The sequence below is a fragment of the Plecotus auritus genome (genome assembly GCF_963455305.1).
Source record: "Plecotus auritus genome assembly, chromosome: 5".
Lineage (NCBI taxonomy): Eukaryota > Metazoa > Chordata > Mammalia > Chiroptera > Vespertilionidae > Plecotus > Plecotus auritus.
This window is the reverse complement of record NC_137776.1, coordinates 125,922,126-125,941,279: the sequence shown is the minus strand read 5'-3', so window position 1 is coordinate 125,941,279 and position 19,154 is coordinate 125,922,126. Positions and strand designations below refer to the sequence as shown.

Here is a 19,154-nt window from a genome sequence, read left to right as displayed (position 1 = left end):
TGCTTCAGTGGGGCTTTGGTGCTCACTGAGTCTGCCTCTTGAATGTGACACTTATGGATGTGAGTAATTGAAATCTGGTGTCGTCTCACACTGACCACTAGATACACTAGCTTCTGGATCTCCAATGGGGTGCAGGTCAGCTACTGTCTGAGGCCACCAAGCAGGAGCTATAGCGAGAACTACAGTTTTCTCCTCTTTGGGGTTTGGAGGTTTTGGAGCTGTCTGACCAGAGCTGCAGTTTGTTAGGTTAAGCTGCAATAGGGCAGACCATTTATATGCAAAAGCCGCTGTGTGGAGCTTGGGTGGGTTTGTAGATTGTGCGGGGTGGGGTCTCAGGGAGTCATTAAGCTAGGGCATGGCAAAGAGCGATGGCTACCAGTCAGCCGTCCCTGCGTCTCCGCGTTTCCAAGTCCCCGCGTCCCGCGCCCCAGCGCAGTAAACAATGACTGCTGTGCGCTCCTCTGCAAGAAAGCTACCCTCACTTTCCGACCTGATGGCAGACAGTCCAGCTTCTCTCTGTAGGAGTTTGGGTCCCCAGCGTCTCCCCAGAAACTGGAGTTCAGAGTAATTGGGAGCTTGTCTCCCTTCGGGTTGAAAAAGCAGTGCACCCAGTCGCCCGCTGCCAGCCCGATTCGCGTGCCTCCGTACCTCAGCTTTTCAGCGCTTGTGCACGTCTCAATGCTCTTTTCTCTTTCCTTCTAGTTGTAGAACTTCCACTCAGCCAGCTTTCCCGTGGTTCTGGGTGATAGACGTTTTGTCTTTTAGTTGTAGTTTTGAAATTGTTGTGCAAGGCAGCAGTTTAGGTGTTTACCTATGCCACCATCTTCAACTACAGCTTTTATAGCCACGGAATATTCCATCAAATGGCTATAGCTTACTTAGCCATGCTTCTATTGTTGAATATAGGATTATTTCCATATTCAACCTAATCATAAATGGAATTGTGGGATAATTGCTATTAACCATTTAAGACCACTGCCAAATTATAGACCAAATGATTCTATCAATTTGTACAGTCACTAGCAATTTATGAAAACCTGTTTAATAATGGCTTCACTAACATATCATAATTTTTAAAATTCCATTTTAATTGGCAATAAACATCACATTGTACTTTCCATTTTTGATTTATTATTGGGAGTTATTTCCCATTTATTTTTAATTTTTATTTATTGATTGATTTTAGAGAGAGGAAGGGAAAGAGAGAGACAAGCATTGATTTATTATTCCACTTATTGATGCATTCATTAGTTGATTCTTGTATGTGCCCTGACCAGAGATCAAACCCCAAACCTTGGCGTATTGTGATGATGCTCTGACCAATTGAGCTACTAAGGCAGGGCTCCATTTATTTTTAATCAGCTGTACTTTTAATTTTGTGAACTGCCAATTCATAGCCTTTGTTATAGTAAAATAGTTTTAAAGAAAAAAAAAAAAAAAACCCTGGGGAGAAAAAACTTGAACTTTCAAAGCTTTTTCCTCATAATCCATGCTTTAGTTTATGCCCTTTTCCTAAAGATAATTCACAGTTTCTTGTGATTTCTTTTTCAGTAAGAAAAATAGTATGTTACATGTATGTGTGTTTATGCTTATTTTTAAATACAAATGAGTTTTCTCACTTTATACACACACACTTTTTTTACTTGGACATATTTCTGTATCACTGCTAACATACTTACCTCAATTTTAAAAAATTGTTGTATGCTGTCATATCATACTTCACTTAAATAGCACTTTGTTGATGGACCCTTTAATTTCATTAAAAAATACATTTCTGGGAAAAAATGCTTCAGTAAACACATCTGTATGAACTTTTGTGAATTTAGCCATAGAAGTGCCTAGCAGTGGGATTGCTGGACCAGTGGGCAAGTACAATGTGCGTTTTGTGTTCCTGATGGCTGTGCCAGCTTTCATCCCTGCCTGCGTGGTCTGAGCTGGCCTTTCCCTGTCTTCTTAACAGTGTGGTTCATCAGACGTCTTAAGTGTTTGCATATCTTTTAAGTGAAAAGTACTCTTTCAGTCTCATGCTTTGTGCTGCACTTCTATCGGGATGAATGTGGTTTAGCACTTTTTCATGTGTTTGTTGGTTATTATATTTCTCTCTCCCCCACCAAATAGCCAATTTGTAGCTGAGGCAGAGGGTGCCAGTGGTTTCCTGTTCTCTGTTTTCTCTTTGTTAGTAATAGAAGCAAATATTACCAGGGCCACTTAGAATAAAACAAAATAAAATGAAGCTACATTTCTCAGACTCCCCTGAAGCTAAGTCAGCCTTGTGACTAAGTTCTGGTCAATGGGATGTAAGCACAAGTACTGTAATTTTAGGATGTGCCTCCTCCTTTGCTCTGTGAATGAGGTTCAGCACTTTTTCATGTGTTTGTCGGTTATTGTATTCTTCTGGTCAGAATGCAAACGTAATGGAACTTGAGAAACCATTCTGGACCCTGAGGTGGAAGCCACATACTTTTAGGCCGTGACACACGAGATAGAAGCAGCCTGGATTCCTGCAGCTTCATATAGCCATATCCGAGAGAAATATATTTCTATATTATTTAAACCAATGACTTTTGAGTTTTCTATTATAGCCATACCTAATCTAAGTAAACACAATCCTTAGCCTGTTTCCTAATTAGGTTCCTCATTTTCTTGATTTACATGAGCCTTTTGTAAACTAAGAAAGTCATCTTATGGCTATCAAATGTGTTGTACATGGTTCTATGAGCTTGTTTCTTCAATGGATTTTTACCCGCTGGGGCAGAAATAGGTTTACTGTTCTGAGTACATGAAACAGAGTTTATTCTTATATTAATATTTATTAATTATTGTATTATTTTTCATATGAACAGCTAGAAACCGACTTTTGCCACAGCCTGCATGCATATACAAAATATATACTTCTTATTAATTCAGTTTTTGTACCTTTTTTATATAGTTGAGTGTATGATATATTTACATTTCAAATTCTCTCTGAGGGGTTTGGGAATGTATATTTCTAAGACCCAGGTGAAAAATGGCCCCCTTGGCATTTTCTGGCTTTCCTGGCACTCTGTGCCATTAAGGGCATCAAAATTGCCAAGACACAGGCTTGGGAAGGAGAGCAGGAAAGGAAAGAACAAAACCATCTGGGGAAATTCTTTGACTCTTTTCCCAACCTCAGTCATGTCAGGAAATCTAAACATCCAAGAGAAGAAAATGGGAATTGTTATCTTGTCAGGCATGAGACATCTTTAAAGTAATTTAAAATTAATGTTTAAATGTTCTATTGTAATTTAAAACTTCAGTGCTGAATTTTACCTCTGAATATTACCACATATAAGCTCCTTTGGTGAAAGGGCTAAAACTTTTATTTTATGTAAATGCTGTAAGAGCCATTTATTCCAGTGCCATGGATATTCAAATGTTGGGCTATAGTTAGATATTTATCAAAAATAAAAACATTGATTTTTAGCCTGTAGTATAATACACTTATACTTTTATTTTTCAGTTTCACAGAGATTTGCTGAGCCCTAAGTATGTTTATGAAACACTCTGAATGTAGAATAAGCTGAGGCTCTGTCTCCTTTGGGAGCCATGATGAAGTGGTGGTCCAGCATCTGGGGAGGAAAATCAGAGGGATCAAGACTCACATTCATTCCTACCACTTACCCAGCTGTGCAAATGGAGCAGTTTCTCCTACTTTTCTGAGCCCCCGTTTCTTCAACTGTAAAATGAGGGCAATAGGAATGCGTGCTCCCTGGCTGTTAGAATTGGGATAATGCCTTATAAAGCCTTATAAAGCTACGCCTCGCCCAGGGCTGACATATGCTCAATACAGGTTAGCTATGATTATAAATGTGGCATTTGTTATCACCTGAGACGAGTATAAAGAGAGGCAAAGAAGAGGAGCTACTGTGTGCTATGCATTTTCTGTGTCTACTATCCCATTTAATCTTTGTAACATCCCTCGGAGGGGTTTGTCCTCCTACTTTACAGATAAGGATGCAGGCTCACACAGGGTAAGCAGCTTGTGAGAGACCACATGCTGAATAATCAAGTTGGGAACCCAGGGTCTCTTCAATTTCAAAGTCCATATTCTTTCCTTTATACTGTGCTACTGTTATTTGGGACATAACTGTATATGCACAAAATAACCAAATAGTAATATAAGACCAAAACCATGAAGAGATAACATGAGTGGTTTGTCCATTCAGTCATTCATCAATTAGAAATCTTATTGAGTCCCCGATACTCCGCTAAGTGCTAGAAAAACAAAGTCAAGAATCGATCACACTAGGTGCCCATAGTTTTATAAGGGAGACGTAAATGCATAAAAATAAGTACAAATAGAAATGTTAATGCTCATAAGGAAATACAGGGTGTCCCCAAAATGCATACACACTTGAACAGCTGATAGTTCAATTTTGAAAATGAAATGTATTTGAATAAACACTGCCTGTATAATTATTCAAAGTGTATGTATACATTTTTGGTACACCCTATATATATTTGAGATTATTGCCAACTCTGATTATTTGTGTGAACTACAGTGCCCTATGATGCCAGCATGGCAGAGCTGGAAAATAAGCAGGTATAATTTGGTTAACCAACTTGAATATATGGAAGAAGACAACTGTGATGCCAAGTACAGAGATTAGGGTAAGAACACATTAGGAGCTGGAGTAGAAATAGCGAGGGAGCCTTAGTGTAAGGTCCTCTTGTGGGCACCTTGACTTCTTCATCGGTGTATGTGGAGCTGCGCACTCTACTTAAAACCAGTCAATAATTTACAGAGCTTAAGACATCATCATGGAGGTCGAAGTAATAAAAAATGTAATACAGAACTTAATTGAATGAAGCCGCATCATCTAAATTGTGGCTAAGCTTGCTATCTATTTGGCTTTTTTTAGATCCTTGTGTAATATGTATTTCTTCCCTTTGAGAATGGCCTCTCTATAGCTCATCAGAATCTTAAATATTATGTTTGGGAACCTCTGACTTCTGAGTTAATGTCATCCTCAAAAGCTGAGTGTTAACATTACGCTATATGCCATCACACATGGAATGATGATGAACCTGTAGAATTTCAGAGGTAGAGATAGTCTAGCTCCTCGCTTTATAAGTTAGGGAAGGGAGACCTAGAAGGACTGATTGACCTGCCCAGAATGACCCAGTTAGATTGTACAGAAGTGGGAGGAAAAACTAGTCTTCTCAACTCCAGTCTAATCTTTTTTCACAATACTATGTGCCTAGCATATTCTCCACGCAGTACTATTCCGGTTTACTACATCATATCACGCCTCACTTTTTATAATATTAGATTCTGGAAGACTAAACATGATCATAAATGCTATACAGGAGACAAATAGCTTAGTGTCATTGTTTCAGAAGCCTTGTTCTGCAAATTGCTTTGATTTATAGATAATTTATTGAGTGATTATCTTATTATTAGACTAATGCTTTATTTACTTTTTTTTTTTTATTGGGAAAACAGTCTTAGAAAACTAAGATATTAAAGTCCTGAAAAATGGCTGTGGGACATGTTCAATTACTATATTTCATAAAATTCTTAAAATGCAGAAATTTAGTGGACACATTTTGTATTGTGAATATATATTTAGCTGATGGACTATAACAGTTCAAATAGAATCATTTACAGCTTATTGAGCAAATAAAAGTGTTCCCATAAAGATTCACATGACACCTAGCTTTTATTTCAGATAACTAATTTCTTTTTGAAAAATTGCTTAAATTTAGATTTATAGGAGAGACTACCAGAACACCTCAGCAGTTTAAAAAGTAGTTTAAATGACCATAGACTTTACAGATTTAAAATATAAAATCAGGTGGAGAATATTAACTTTTACTGGTCTCTGATAAAAAGTTATTTAACTGTTTTTTACTCTGTGTTATATTAAAAGTATTATGATGTAGTTCTGGATATTATTTGTAACGAGAAATAGTTCATATTTACTTGTTTTTTAACATCTCATTTTGAAATAAAATTTCATCAGAATTTTTGCTGGCTTGTTTTTACGCTATTAAGTAACTTAAAATCAGACTGGAGTATAGCAAATGACCCTAGTAACAAAAAAAATTTTGTTTTCATTTACACAAAAGTAAATTTGTTTAGTTGGTGGAGGACATACCTTTTGGGGGTGTGGATCTTTAAGAAAATATATTTTGTAGGTTTTTTATGTTTTGGACATAAGTCAGATGATAGTGTGCAAAAAGTAAGTCTCTAATTTGAAATATTAGAGGAATGCTCAACACCCCATTTTAAGGTTATTTAGTAAAAAAAAAGTTACATTAGGTGAAAAGATTTTAGACAACATAGTGGAAACTAGACATATTGAAAAGTAAGATGAGAAAAGACAAAAGAAGGACCCTTTGTAGAGAGCAAGAGCCATAGAATATTAAGGAGAAAGGAGAGTTAGAGCCCTTCCCTAAAGGACCACCTTCCCAAAGTGGAATGTGGTAGGTTGATGGAGTCATGAGAACAAAAAAGGAAACCTCAAGTATAGAATATAGATTTGAGTAAATTATAGATATAGATATAGATATAGATATATAGATATAGATATATAGATATAGATATAGATATTTAGATATATATATCTATATATCTATATCTATATCTATATCTATATATACATACATATATATATCTTTAACATTGCAAAACAGGAGTGACTGGTCAGTTTTCTTTGCAAAACAGGAGTGACTGCACAGTTATCTTTCTCTAGTCTGAGGCATCAAGAAGAAAAAGCCCTTGGAGAATACCTGACCTTCCTTCATCTGCTTCTGAACACGCCTCTTTTCATATATCATTTTCTTAGATCCGCACTTGAAGTATAAAGATGTAACAACAAACTTCTGAAGCATTGCCTGACAATATTCTTTTATCATAATAGAGAATCCTGCTGTTGTAACTAAATTTTATTAGGCAGAGAATCAGGCTGGCTCTGCCAGCATCCCCTCCCAGACCCCACCCCCCACGTGTGGCAGAATACCTTAGTAAATGCATTGTCATCTTTACAGCAGCAACATTAGGCAAAAATGAGTGTTCAGACACGCAGCTAAAAAAATAAAATCAGAAAGGTGGTTTCTGTGGCAGTATGGCAGTAAAGGCATGAAAGGTACCCATCCAGCCTCTGACGTAACCAGATGTCCCTGTTCCCGTTCTGAACTGCTATGCTCAGCCCTGTGCTAAGGTTGGGAGGGCGAAACCTCATCAGTGCTGCTAATGAGGGTGAAGGCGATGGGGAGTGTGTCCTTTCATGGGGATAAGCTCACCCCTCTCCTTCCTGAAGCATCCAGGTGGCCATTTATGGTGCTTTTTACTTCCTGCGGAAAGAGAGAGGATCTCAGTCAAGGGTAGGCTTGCAGTGGAGTATCAAGAAATCAAAAGAACAGAGATCAAAGAAAACTGCTGAACTATGTGTTAGATGCAGCCATTGATTTTTCTCCAGTTGTAGTTTTTTTTAAAAAATCCACAAAAATGGTAACACATACAACAGTTGAATTTCTAATACTTTCCTGAGGCCAGCCATAGCTTCCTTCTTGTTTTCACAGGTAGAAACAGTTTTGTATAACACAACATAATAAAGCAGGGCCATAAAGAGTTCACACTATGTCATTATCAAAACTGTAAGGGAATCTACCAAAAGGGATGTTTCTTACGTGAAAAATTCTGCAGGATAGAGTGAGTTTTTAGGCTAACCTCATCTAGGCAACATTTATTTGCTGAGAATCTGGAAAATTCTGACATACAATTGATCACTATTTTCCCACTCTCTATAAATGTTGTAAAACAATCCTATCCACTTTACTGGTAAGACTTTCTTCAAGTTAAATATTAACTGCTGAGTACTGATGTTACTTAAATATATAGCTTCTCAAAATATTAATTCGGTTTTCAAGTACTTCATGAGTGTGTGGATTTCTTAAGTTTGATTTCCAATAGTTTCTGGATACCAGTAATGTTTTAAAATCTGAGACAAATTGTTTTCCTGTTGCAATCCCATATTTTGATACACAATTTCCAAATGCTTATACTAGAACAGTATTTATTAAAACAGCATGGTAGCATTATTATTAAAGGGAAAAGCAAAAAGTTTATCTCACTAGCATTTTGTATGCTATTCTTTAGAAGTCACTAGGATTGACTTTTTTCCTTTGTGCTATGTCTGTCAATTATATAAGTCAGGCCGATGGATTTGAAAATGGAAATATCTATAGTTCATCTTCTAAGCAGTGCAATCTTCCGTATTATATAGAGTGTATTATATGGGACAAGGAAATAAACACTATGAACATTGGTTTCTGTGAACTACCAGGGGACGGAAGCCGAGGTAAAGGTGCCTGATTGCATTCACTCTGGGATCCAATAACTTTATAAAAGTTTTATACAGTTTTAGTGTTTATGACATATAACAAATTAAAGGTGCAATCACAACTGGAAAATCTATAATAATAAAATGGTAATATGCTAATTAGACTGGACATCATTCTGGACGAAGCCGGGTCCCGGGTGCCTGCTGGCGGCTGGAGGGAAGCCTGGATCCCGGGTGCCAGAGGGAAGCCGGTGCCGGCATCCGGGGGAAGGAAGGCCTACTCTTGCACGAATTTCATACATTGGGCCTCTAGTAATTTCATATTTGTGTATTATATAGATTTTCAACCAGTGTGCTGCAATAATTTTTAAAATATGCAATATCTGACTGTTTAGTCAGGGAAACTGATCTCTTTTCCCTTAGAGTGTCAAATAAAAAAATGACCAACACAATAATAGCTGTCTGGTGTGAATGAATCAAAGTTAAACCTGCCCAGCTGGTGTGGCTCAGTGGTTGAATGTCAATTCATGATCCTGGAGGTCATAGTTCGATTCCTGGTGAGGGCACAGGCCCGGGTTGTGGGCTAGATCCTCAGTGTGGGGCATACAGGAGGCATCTGATCAATGATTCCCTCTCATCATTGATATTTCTATCTCTCCCTCTCCCTTCCTCTCTGAAATTAATAAAAATATATTTAAAGAAAAAATGTTATACCTATTTTTTGGTCAAATCGGCAAAAAAGGTATTTTTTGGGTGTGCCACAGAATTTTAGAAACTAGTTTATGAGTGCCATGAGATGAAAAAGGTTGAAGAAAAATCTCTGGATTATATAAGCGGTATTTCTTTGTTTATGGCTTTGGACTCTGTTTAAGAGTTTTTATTCTATGTTTATTATTATTATTTTTTCATATTGCAGGCAGGATCACGAGACCATTCAAATATCTCAATTCCTTCAAGAGCTGCTCTTCCTGCTGACACAATTGGTGCTGCGGAGTTTTTGCCATTGAAAGCTGAACTTGATACAACTTACACTTTCTTAAAGGAGACATTTATAAATTCTGCGCCCCTGACATCATCTCACTCCTCTCCAGTAACTACGTCTGCTAACGCCAAAAGACCAACTCAGAGTGGATTATGACATTATGAAATTTAAAAAAAAAAATGTAGGAAGAGTTAACAGTACAATTAAAATTGTTTTGAAGGGGGATTTTCTTATCAGTTGACTTTTGTTTCAACACAAGTGGCAGCGGGTTTTTAAAAATAGTGTGATACCGTGATGTGTGCAGGTATCTGTGTCTCCCTGAATAATGAAATAACCAACTCTCCCCCCAACCCCCGCCAAGTTTTATTTATTATCACAGTTGCTCATTTTTATGTAACATATTTTTAAATGTTAAGGAATGACACATTTTGGGTAATTTCCTTCAGACTTAAAAAAATCAATAAGCCATTTTAGTCTCTATCTATCAAAGTTGTTTCATACTTGTCTATTTTAAAGCAGGACTGCAATACTTTAATAGGATTGAGAGAGCTATTTGAAATGTATGCCAATGATTCCTGTCATTTCATGGCAGCCCTGCCATGGTTCACTGAGCCCCCTCTTCTCTCTTGTCAGCTCAACTGAAGACAAGCATTTAGTTGCAAACTTTAAGCAGGTTGTGCAAAACAGAAATGATGTGACTGCTTCTCCTCCTGCACAATAATGTCACTCCTGGTCAATGTGAGAAGGTCAGGTTGCTCCTTGTAAAGCTACATGATACCACTTGCCCATTTGAACAAGTTCAGTTAACTGCTGAATCGGGTCCCTGCAGGCGCTAAAAACTCATCCTTTTATCAGGCCTGCGTCTGATAAGAAAGCGGAGCAATTGTGCTGGGAAGGTTTCTGTGGTTTGTTCAGGCTCCTTTTAAGGACAGTTCCCACAGCAGAATAGCAGGTAATATACTTAGTATACGCTGAAAAACCTCCAGGTAATGGCTGTCTTGACCTTCAAAATAGACTCCCTTTCTGTTTTGTTGTTGGTAGGACCCAAGACTGACGCCCATCTTTGATGCAGGCGGAATTTAAAGCAAGGCCACTGCCCTGCGTTTTCTGCCTTGTAGCACATAAAAGTAAAATTGTATGTCAGGCCGAGATGTCGGGGAGCTGACAAGATGCCCCAGTGACATTTCAGCTAGAAAGAGCAAGTGTCTTGCAACCAAGTGGTCAAATATCAAATAATAGGTCAAGCAGGAAGGAGCTGAGTCCTAACCACAAAGAGGTTTCTGGTAACTTACTTGACAAGCTTTTGGGTGCTTTGTGGCTTGACAAAGTGATATTCTGTGGGGTATCGCTAGACAGACTGTTCTTTATCGCCTTCAGAAGATCAGACATTGACGTTGATTAAACTATTTAACCCTTAAAGGTTAAATCCTAGCAGCTTGCATCATGATAAGTGAAGAACAAAAGAATACTTGTAATATGTATTTGTTTTTGTATTAATCATTTCACTACCAGTGATACTAACTTCTGATGTGAACTGTAGTTTCTGATGAAGAGTTTTGATACAAAATCCATATTTTATATTATTTTTCATTATGAAGTTTGTTATTCCAGATACTTTAGAAAATAACAGTATGTATTATGAAATCTATATTGTCTTAACTTGACAGTGACATTTGATTCAAATATGCCCAACTTCTGAGAATGTTTTTAATTGGCCTTGGTAAATAAAATTTGTGTACTTACTGTTTATGTTGTTAGCCAGAGTAGCCAAGTGATGCCATCGGAGGTAACACAGCACTATTGTGGCCCATTACTGTTGCTTATAGTGCTGAGCAGTATAATTAGCATTACGTAAATCCTTAGAAAGCTGGTTATGTGGAGTAGAATTAAATCTTTAACCAAATTTCTCTGAATTCTTTCCTTGGAATTCTCTTTATTACCCATTCTGGATTTTGAGTATCATAGAATATGCCCTGTGCAGTGTAACATGCATGACATTCAACTTGCAAATTTATTGTAACACAAGAAATGCTGTTGTTTTAATACAGATCATGGAATACTCTCTGCACATTTCACAATACTTCTTTTCCTGCCAGTCCATACAATGATTAATATTTGTCTATGTGGCAATTGACATGCAGCTTTTAGTTCATGTAACATCATTTAGCTTTCAATTCTCACCCGATAAAGTGCTCCCCTCTATCACTTATATGCCTCTGTGTGTGTGTATGCGTATGTTTGTGTTGTATCTATTTCCAATCCTACTAATTTAAGAGGAATGAGAACTTTTGTAAACTTTACCTTGGACAGACTTTGGTCTTCTTGTCTTAATTTTACAATCTGTTAATGGGATAACACCAAAAATAAATGTTTATGTCTCCTCATATGTGTGGGTATCCGATTTTCCAGGTACATTTTATGCAAAAAATTCTGAACTATAAACTTAAAAAGATTGTTAAATCAAACCAAAGCATGTCATATTTATAACCAACTAGATGCTAAAGGCCATAGAGACAGAAGGATAAGCCTTCTGAGTGATCATTAGTATTCATTACCAAATATGTAATTTTTATACCATATGCTCCCCCCACCCCTCCAAAGTCAGACCAGCAGGAGAAGATATAATAACATCTTATGGAGATCTGAGGGACCAGACTGGTCTTGAGCACATGTTTGAAATCCATGTTGAGTTGGCCAGGACAGTTACTCTATCAGCTTCTTTGCCTCCTTAAGAATGATGCAAAAACTAGACATTTCCCAGGACATTGACTTTAAATACTTTTGTAGGGGAAGGAAAGTTTTACTTTACACCTTAGTATGTGGATTTTCCTGCTAACCTTCTGTGATCTAGAAAAATACTTGTATCATCCATCACTATCCAAGGGATTCTTAAAGTTACTATTTTGATACCTAAGTCATCCTTAGTGATTGAGGCTTTGCCAGTGTTTTTAATATAAACATTTTGCAATGACATAATAAATACAAAGAGGTGTAGGAAATTATAAGAATTGCCAATTTGGTAATTTATTGACATAGAAAAGTAACCTTTTAAATAGAAGAATGATAACTTTAATTTACCAAATGTCTGAGTCTTCAAATTAGCAACAGTATTTTTTGCATTTATAATATATGCTGTTATTAAGTGCTTAAATAGACATTACTATTTTCACATTACTATATTTACCAGTTATATTTGAATTCATCCTATACACCATATGAACAATGGTAAATTAATCCTGTTTTACTTTGTACTTTTTATAGACAAGTTTTCTAATACAAAGGTAAAAAGTAAATAATATTTATTGAGTAACTATTCTATACCAGTCATTATAACAAAACTTTAATGTTCTCAAAATAAACCTCTGGAGTAGGTATCTGCATCACCATTTTATAGGTAAATAACTGAGCATCTAAAATGTTAAGCATTTGGCTACCTAAGATCACACAGAATCTAGCAATTAGCAAGCCTGGAGCTGTAACTCCAAGGCCCACACAATTTCCACTTTGCCAGGCCTGTTTTCCAGTAATAATTAGCATATTTTAAAGAGGAGAAAAACTTTAAAAATTATCCTGATCAGCTAGGAATTATTTTGAGAAGTATATTTTGGTTTGAAATTTAGATCACTTACTCCATTAATTAGACAAAATTTAACAAAACACATTCACTCATCCATATAATCAGTAATGGGAAGAATAGTGAAGTTTGTACCTATCTTTCAAAGGAACAAACACCCTTCATTATGTTGCCCAGGGAATCTAGCCTGGGCTGAGGAACTATGTGCACTCTCAGAGACAGACTCTCTGTTGAAAGATCCATTGATGGTAAGCCAGCCTGAACAAGCTATACCTTCTCAGTGGGAAATCATGACATATGCTGAGTAAACTGATAAAAAAAACCAACAACATTAACTTGTATAACTCTTAGGATAGAGCTTGGGATTTTAAAGTAAAATATATTTTTTGGATTTGTGTGATAAACTGAGTAATGAGCCCAAAGATTTCCACACCTTAATCCCTGGATCCTGTGAATGTTACCTTACATGGCAAAAGGGACTCTACAGATGTGATTAAGTTAAGAATCTTGAGATGGGGTGATTAAACATCTGGGTGGACCCTAAATGCAATCGCAAGTGTCCTAAGAAGGGAGGCAGAGGGTGATTTGACTACAGAGCAGAGGTGATGTGATGGCAGCAGAGATGGAGCCATGGGCTTTGCAGATGGAGCTGGGCCCGGAGCTGAGGAAAGCAGGTGCCCCTGGATGCCAAAGGCCAGCAAACAGTCTCCCTGGGGTCTCCACAACAGTAAGAGGATACATTTGTTTTCAGCCACAAGACTGAGGTAATTTGTCACAGCAGCTATGGGAAACTAATACCACCAGTAAACTTTCAGTGTTCTTTTTAAAGACTAATACATTTGTCTTTCAATATTTTCCAACAACAGAATCATTCTTTTAAATTATCATAATCAGTGGCCTTCATCAGTTGAATTTCCAAATAATTTTTAGGTTTTCATTTTATACTAGAGGCCTGATGCATGAATATTCGTGCAAGAGTAGGCCTTCCTTCCCCTGGCTGCCAGCACCAGCTTCCTTCTGGCACCTGGGACCCGGGCTTCCCTTGAAGCCCCGGCTTCATCTGGAAGGATGTCTGGTCTAATTAGCATATTACGCTTTTATTATTATAGACTAGAGGCCCAGTGCACAAAATTCGTGCACGAGGGGGGGTTGTCCCTCAGCCCAACCTTAACCCTCTCCAATCTGGGACCCCTCGGGGGATGTCCAACCGGCAGTCGGACATCCCTCTCACAATCCGGGACTGCTGGCTCCCAACCATTTGCCTGCCTGCCAGCCTGATTACCCCCTAACCACTCCCTTGGCAGCCTGATCGACGCCTAACTGCTCCCCTGCTGGCCCGATTGCCCCCAACTGCCCTCCTCTGCCAGCCTGGTCACCCCTAAGTGCCCTCCGCTGTCGGCCTGATTGCCCCTAATGGCCTCTGCCTCAGCCCCCACCACCGTGGCTTTGTCCGGAAGGACGACCAGATGGATGTCCAAAAGATGTCTGGTCTAATTAGCATATTACCCTTTTATTAGTATTTTATTAGTATAGATAACATATATGCCCCTAAAAAGTTATATTATTTTACACGCTTTAAATTATATAGTACATATTCAACCCTGTTTTTCTTTTTTTTCTAAATATATCTTATTGATATTTTCATGGAGAGAAAGGGAGAGGAATAGAGTTAGAAACATTGATGAGAGAGAAACATCAATCAGCTGCCTCCTGCACACCCCCAACTGGGGATGTGCCTGCAACCAAGGTACATGCCCTAGACCGGAATCGAACCTGGGACCCTTCAGTCCGCAGGCCAATGCACTATCCACTGAGCCAAACTGGTTAGGGCCCCCCACTTCTTTTTTTTTCTTTTTAGATTATCCACATTTGTAGATATGGCATTAATTCATTTTTCCATTGATTTTTAGAGAGCTTGGAAGGGACAGGGATAGAGAGAAACATCAATGTAAGAAACATCCCCTTCAATTGTCTTCCTTAGGAGCCCTGACCAGGGATCCAACTTGAAGCCTAGGTATGTGCCAGGTATGATCCCTGACCTGGAATCGAACCTGCTCCTTTCCGTGCACAGGACCATGCTCACGCTCAACCAACCTATCCACTTCAGTCTGGCTGTTATACAATTTCTGGAATTTTATTTCAATTAGTTCTTGCAAAGTCTGTGGTTTAGGTAATATTCACATTTTGCTGATGAGCAAAAACAAAAAACAAAAAACAAAACAACCAACCTCTTCGTTTTAAGACATTATTCTTCCCTCATTGCTGCGTTTTCCTGCCAGCCCTAGAAAGGCTCTTTGTGTTTTTTTTTTTTGTTTGTTTGTTTTTTTTGCTTTGTTTTTTGGTTTGTGTTTTACTGCAGCACTTTTATTTTCCTCACAATGACTTGTTGCTGGGGCCTAATGTTCTCACGTGACAGTAGAAAACCAAAATTTGTCATTTCTTCAAGAATCGCGTACAAAAACCTTACATAAATTAAAAGGATGAAGATTTACAGGTGGAAATGCAAACTGTTTTCCAATTCAAGGCAAATAATAGCCCAGGTGTTCTGGCAGGAACATCAACTAAGAAAGGAAAGTGGGCCCCAACGCTCGGACCCTTCCAACCCCACCCCTTTGGACAGCAGGGCAGAATGGTAACGGTGCAGGGGGCAGGGAGCAGGACCGTGCCAAACTCAAGAGCACCTGGAAAGGGCAGCTCCCACAGGCCAGTGCCCCGCACACATGAGGCCCTGCGGGTTCCTGGGGCCACTGGGTTTCTCCTGCAGAAACATATTCTCATCTGGGCCACCAAGTGACTGACGCGTGTACAGGGGTTTAAATGAAAGGTATGTACAGGGCATTAAACATGTACCAAGGGAACAGGTAACATGAATACAGGTCAACATCAGCAACCAGGCCTACAATCCAGTGCTGAGCTCAGATCCAGGCTTCAAGAACAATTTATTTTCGAAGGCGCGTTCCAGTTTCGGGGCGGCATGAGGTGTGCCTTTGCCAGGGCAAACGGAGACTCATCCACTCATGCAGCAAATGCTACACATCGGCCCGCAGTCCGTTTAGAAGCATTTGCGGTGGACGATGGAGGGGCCCGACTCGTCGTACTCCTGTTTGCTGATCCACATCTGCTGGAAGGTGGACAGCGAGGCCAGGATGGAGCCGCCGATCCACACCGAGTACTTGCGCTCCAGGGGCAATGATCTGGATCTTCATTGTGCTGGGGGCCGGGGCCGTGCTCTCCTTCTGCATCCTGTCCGCGATGCCCGGGTACATGGTGGTTCTGCCAGACAGCACCGTGTTGGCCTAGAGGTCCTTCCGGATGTCCACGTCACATGTCATGGTGGAGTTGAAGGTGGTCTGTTGGGTGCCGCAGGACTCCATGCCCAGGAAGGAGGGCTGGAAGAGCGCCTCCGGACACCGGAACCGCTCGTTGCCGATGGTGATCACCCACCCGTCGGGCGGCTCCTAGCTCTTCTCCAGGGAGGAGGAGGACGCAGCCGTGGCCATCTCCTGCTCGAAGTCCAGGGCCACGTAGCACAGCTTCTCCTTGATGTCCCGCACGATCTCCCGCTCGGCGGTGGTGGTGAAGCTGCAGCCCCGCTCCGTGAGGATCTTCCTGAGGTAGTCGGTCAGGTCCCGGCCCGCCAGGTCCAGACGCGGGATGGCGTGGGGGAGGGTGCCCACCGTGTGCGTGACCCCGTCCCCGGAGTCCATGACGATGCCCGTGGTGCGGCCAGAGGCTTACAGGGACAGCACGGCCTGGATGGCCACGTACATGGCGGGAGTGTTGAAGGCCTCGAACATGATCTGGGTCATCTTCTCACGGTTGGCCTTGGGGTTCAGAGGGGCCTCGGTCAGCAGCACCGGGTGCTCCTCGGGGGCCAGGCGCAGCTCGTTGTAGAAAGTGTGATGCCAGATCTTCTCCACGTTGTCCCAGTTGGTGACGATGCCGTGCTCGATGGGGTACTTGAGGGTCAGGATGCCGCGCTTGCTCTGGGCCTCGTCGCCCACGTAGCTGTCCTTCTGCGCTATGCCCACCATGACGCCCTGGTGCCGGGGGCAGCCGACGATGGATGGGAACATGGCCCGGGGGCGTCATCCCCAGCGAAGCCGGCCTTGCACTTGCCAGAGCCATTGTCGATGACCAGTGTGGCGATCTCTTCTTCCATGGCGACCTGGGAGGGTGGCGGGGGTGGGCAGAGAGGAGCAGAGAGGAGCAGAGAGCTGGCGGCTGCAGCGACTGAGCCCTAGAAAGGCTCTTGACAGCGGTTTCACTGGGTATTCAGAGACAGAAGCATTCTCCTCACCACCACCCTCTCCAAAGCCTGCTCTGCACTGGTACTGAGGCTGTCCTGGAGGGCGCAGAGGCTCGGTGACTGAGACAACGACAGGATTTGGGCCACTGGAGCCACCGCCTGTCCTCTCTCAGCCTTTCTCCCGGGCGCTGGAGAAGGCGGCGGAGGCTTTCGGCCTTACAGTGCTTCGGGATAGGCCAAGGTTTGCGGCGCTGGCTCTTTGGACACGGAAAGGGCTGCAGTCGCTCCCTCTCCCAAGCCGCTGTCCCCCGGGGCTGCCCTGAAAGTCCTCTGCGCGCCTCCAGTCCCCGGCAAACATGGCAGTGGACTCAGCGATGGCACTGCTATTTTTAGATACTTTTAAACACCCCAGCGCTGAGGTAAGACTTCGCTTCTTGATTCTGACTCTGCTTCTCGACTGTGGGACATGTACAGAAAATCCTTAGGCATGCTTGGACTTTCCCTCCTACCGGTGGCCTTAAATGCCGCACGTGCACACCCCCTCCCCCACCTGGGTGTGGGCACCGCATCTGCGGGAGAGCATCGGTGGCCATTTCTCTGCCTTATCTTAGGCTCCTGCGTCTTTGGTTGAGTTGGCTGTTCTGCTTGCTTTGCTCCCCTGCCCCCTGACCCCCGTCAGCTTTGGGCCTTGAAAATACCTTGGTCCTCAGGTTTAGCTCAGGTGGTGTTTGGGAGGGTCTCAGCCTGCCTGTGTTTGACAGCAGTTCCGGAGACCGAGCAGGTCAGGATGGCTTCCTGATTCCTAAATCCCTTCTCCCAGGTCCTTTTTCTAACGGGAGTTAGGTTGCCCAGATGTGACACCCATTAGGTTTAGGATTCACCCATTAGGACATGACATATTTGCACGGACATATTTGAACGGCTTTTGGGTGGAGAACACCTGCGAGGAGGGGAATCAGTGGTGAAAGGAACCAATGGTAGATTTGGAACCCCCAGACAAGGAACCTTGCTCACTCCCCATGTCTCCCCACTGCACTCCCTGCATGTTTCCCTCAGCGGCCGGCCTGGGCATGCAGGGGGCTTGGCTTCCTTCATCACCCGGGGACAAGGAAATCAAGCCTCCCACCCTCTCTGCTGGCTCCGTGGCTCTGGCAGACGCTGCCATTTTTGTGGCCATGGGTGCTGCCATATTTGTGGCCATGGGTGCTGCCATATTTGTCATGGAGTGATGGTTAATTTGCATATTACCATTTTATTAGATACGATTCCTGGCTTCTGAATATAGGAAACTGTTATTGTCTATATTGGAACATTTAATCACCCTCTAATGTCATCATTCTTGATAATTTTAAAAATTAACCTGTGGTTTCAATAAGTACAGGGTGTCCCCCCAAAATGTATGCACATTTAACAGCTGATAGCTCAATTGATGTTTCTTTCTTTTCAGATTTAACCCATTGAAATTAACAATCTATAATAAGTGTGTATACATTTTGGGGGGACAACCTATGAATTTCTATTATTTTTAAAAGGTATTATGCTTTAAATGTATTAAATTTATGTTTAAGGTTGACTTTAAATGATTGTTTTTATTTGATTCCACTTTTGTAGCCATAGTTTTATAGCTTTCTTTACAACAGAAATTTACTCTTAAAATAATTTATATTAATCATAGCTTAAAATAATGATTTGGGATTTATAAATCTTATATTAAATGTACCAGAGCATTTTCCTTAACTATTTACCCATGGGTTTGGTATACGAGTATGTCCCTGGTCATTTATCCATGCCTTTTATTACAATTGAAGTGAAAGAATTTTAATAATTTCCCAAACAATGAAATCTTTGAAAATTTTTATTGTATAATATTTGAATCTATTTTATCTTTCCTTCAGTGAAAGCATGTGTTTTTCTTCTTCTAATGGCTTAGTTCAAAGAGAAAAATGTTAACTGAACTGATTGTGTTCCATATAATGAAACTTCAAATACTGATGATTTAAAAATCTACAGTGTTAAATATTTCAAGTACAGCAAAAACAA

General features: G+C 40.7%; 1 protein-coding gene and 1 pseudogene across 2 annotated transcripts in view; one reads left to right on the top strand and one right to left on the bottom strand.

Annotated features, from left to right (window-relative positions):
* CCDC171 (coiled-coil domain containing 171) overlaps positions 1 to 9,460 on the top strand; it is a 300,242-nt gene extending 290,782 nt beyond the window's left edge. Inside the window, exon 26 of the mRNA XM_080668398.1 lies at positions 9,226 to 9,460. Within this exon, the coding sequence (XP_080524524.1) occupies positions 9,226 to 9,447 (222 nt within the window). The 3' untranslated portion in view covers positions 9,448 to 9,460. The remainder of the gene's footprint in view (positions 1 to 9,225) is intronic.
* A 6,404-nt stretch (positions 9,461 to 15,864) lies between these two features.
* Positions 15,865 to 17,027, bottom strand: LOC308248968 (actin, cytoplasmic 2-like; annotated as a pseudogene). Its single transcript has one exon. The product of its transcript is annotated as an actin, cytoplasmic 2-like (transcript).
* Positions 17,028 to 19,154: the final 2,127 nt, after the last annotated feature.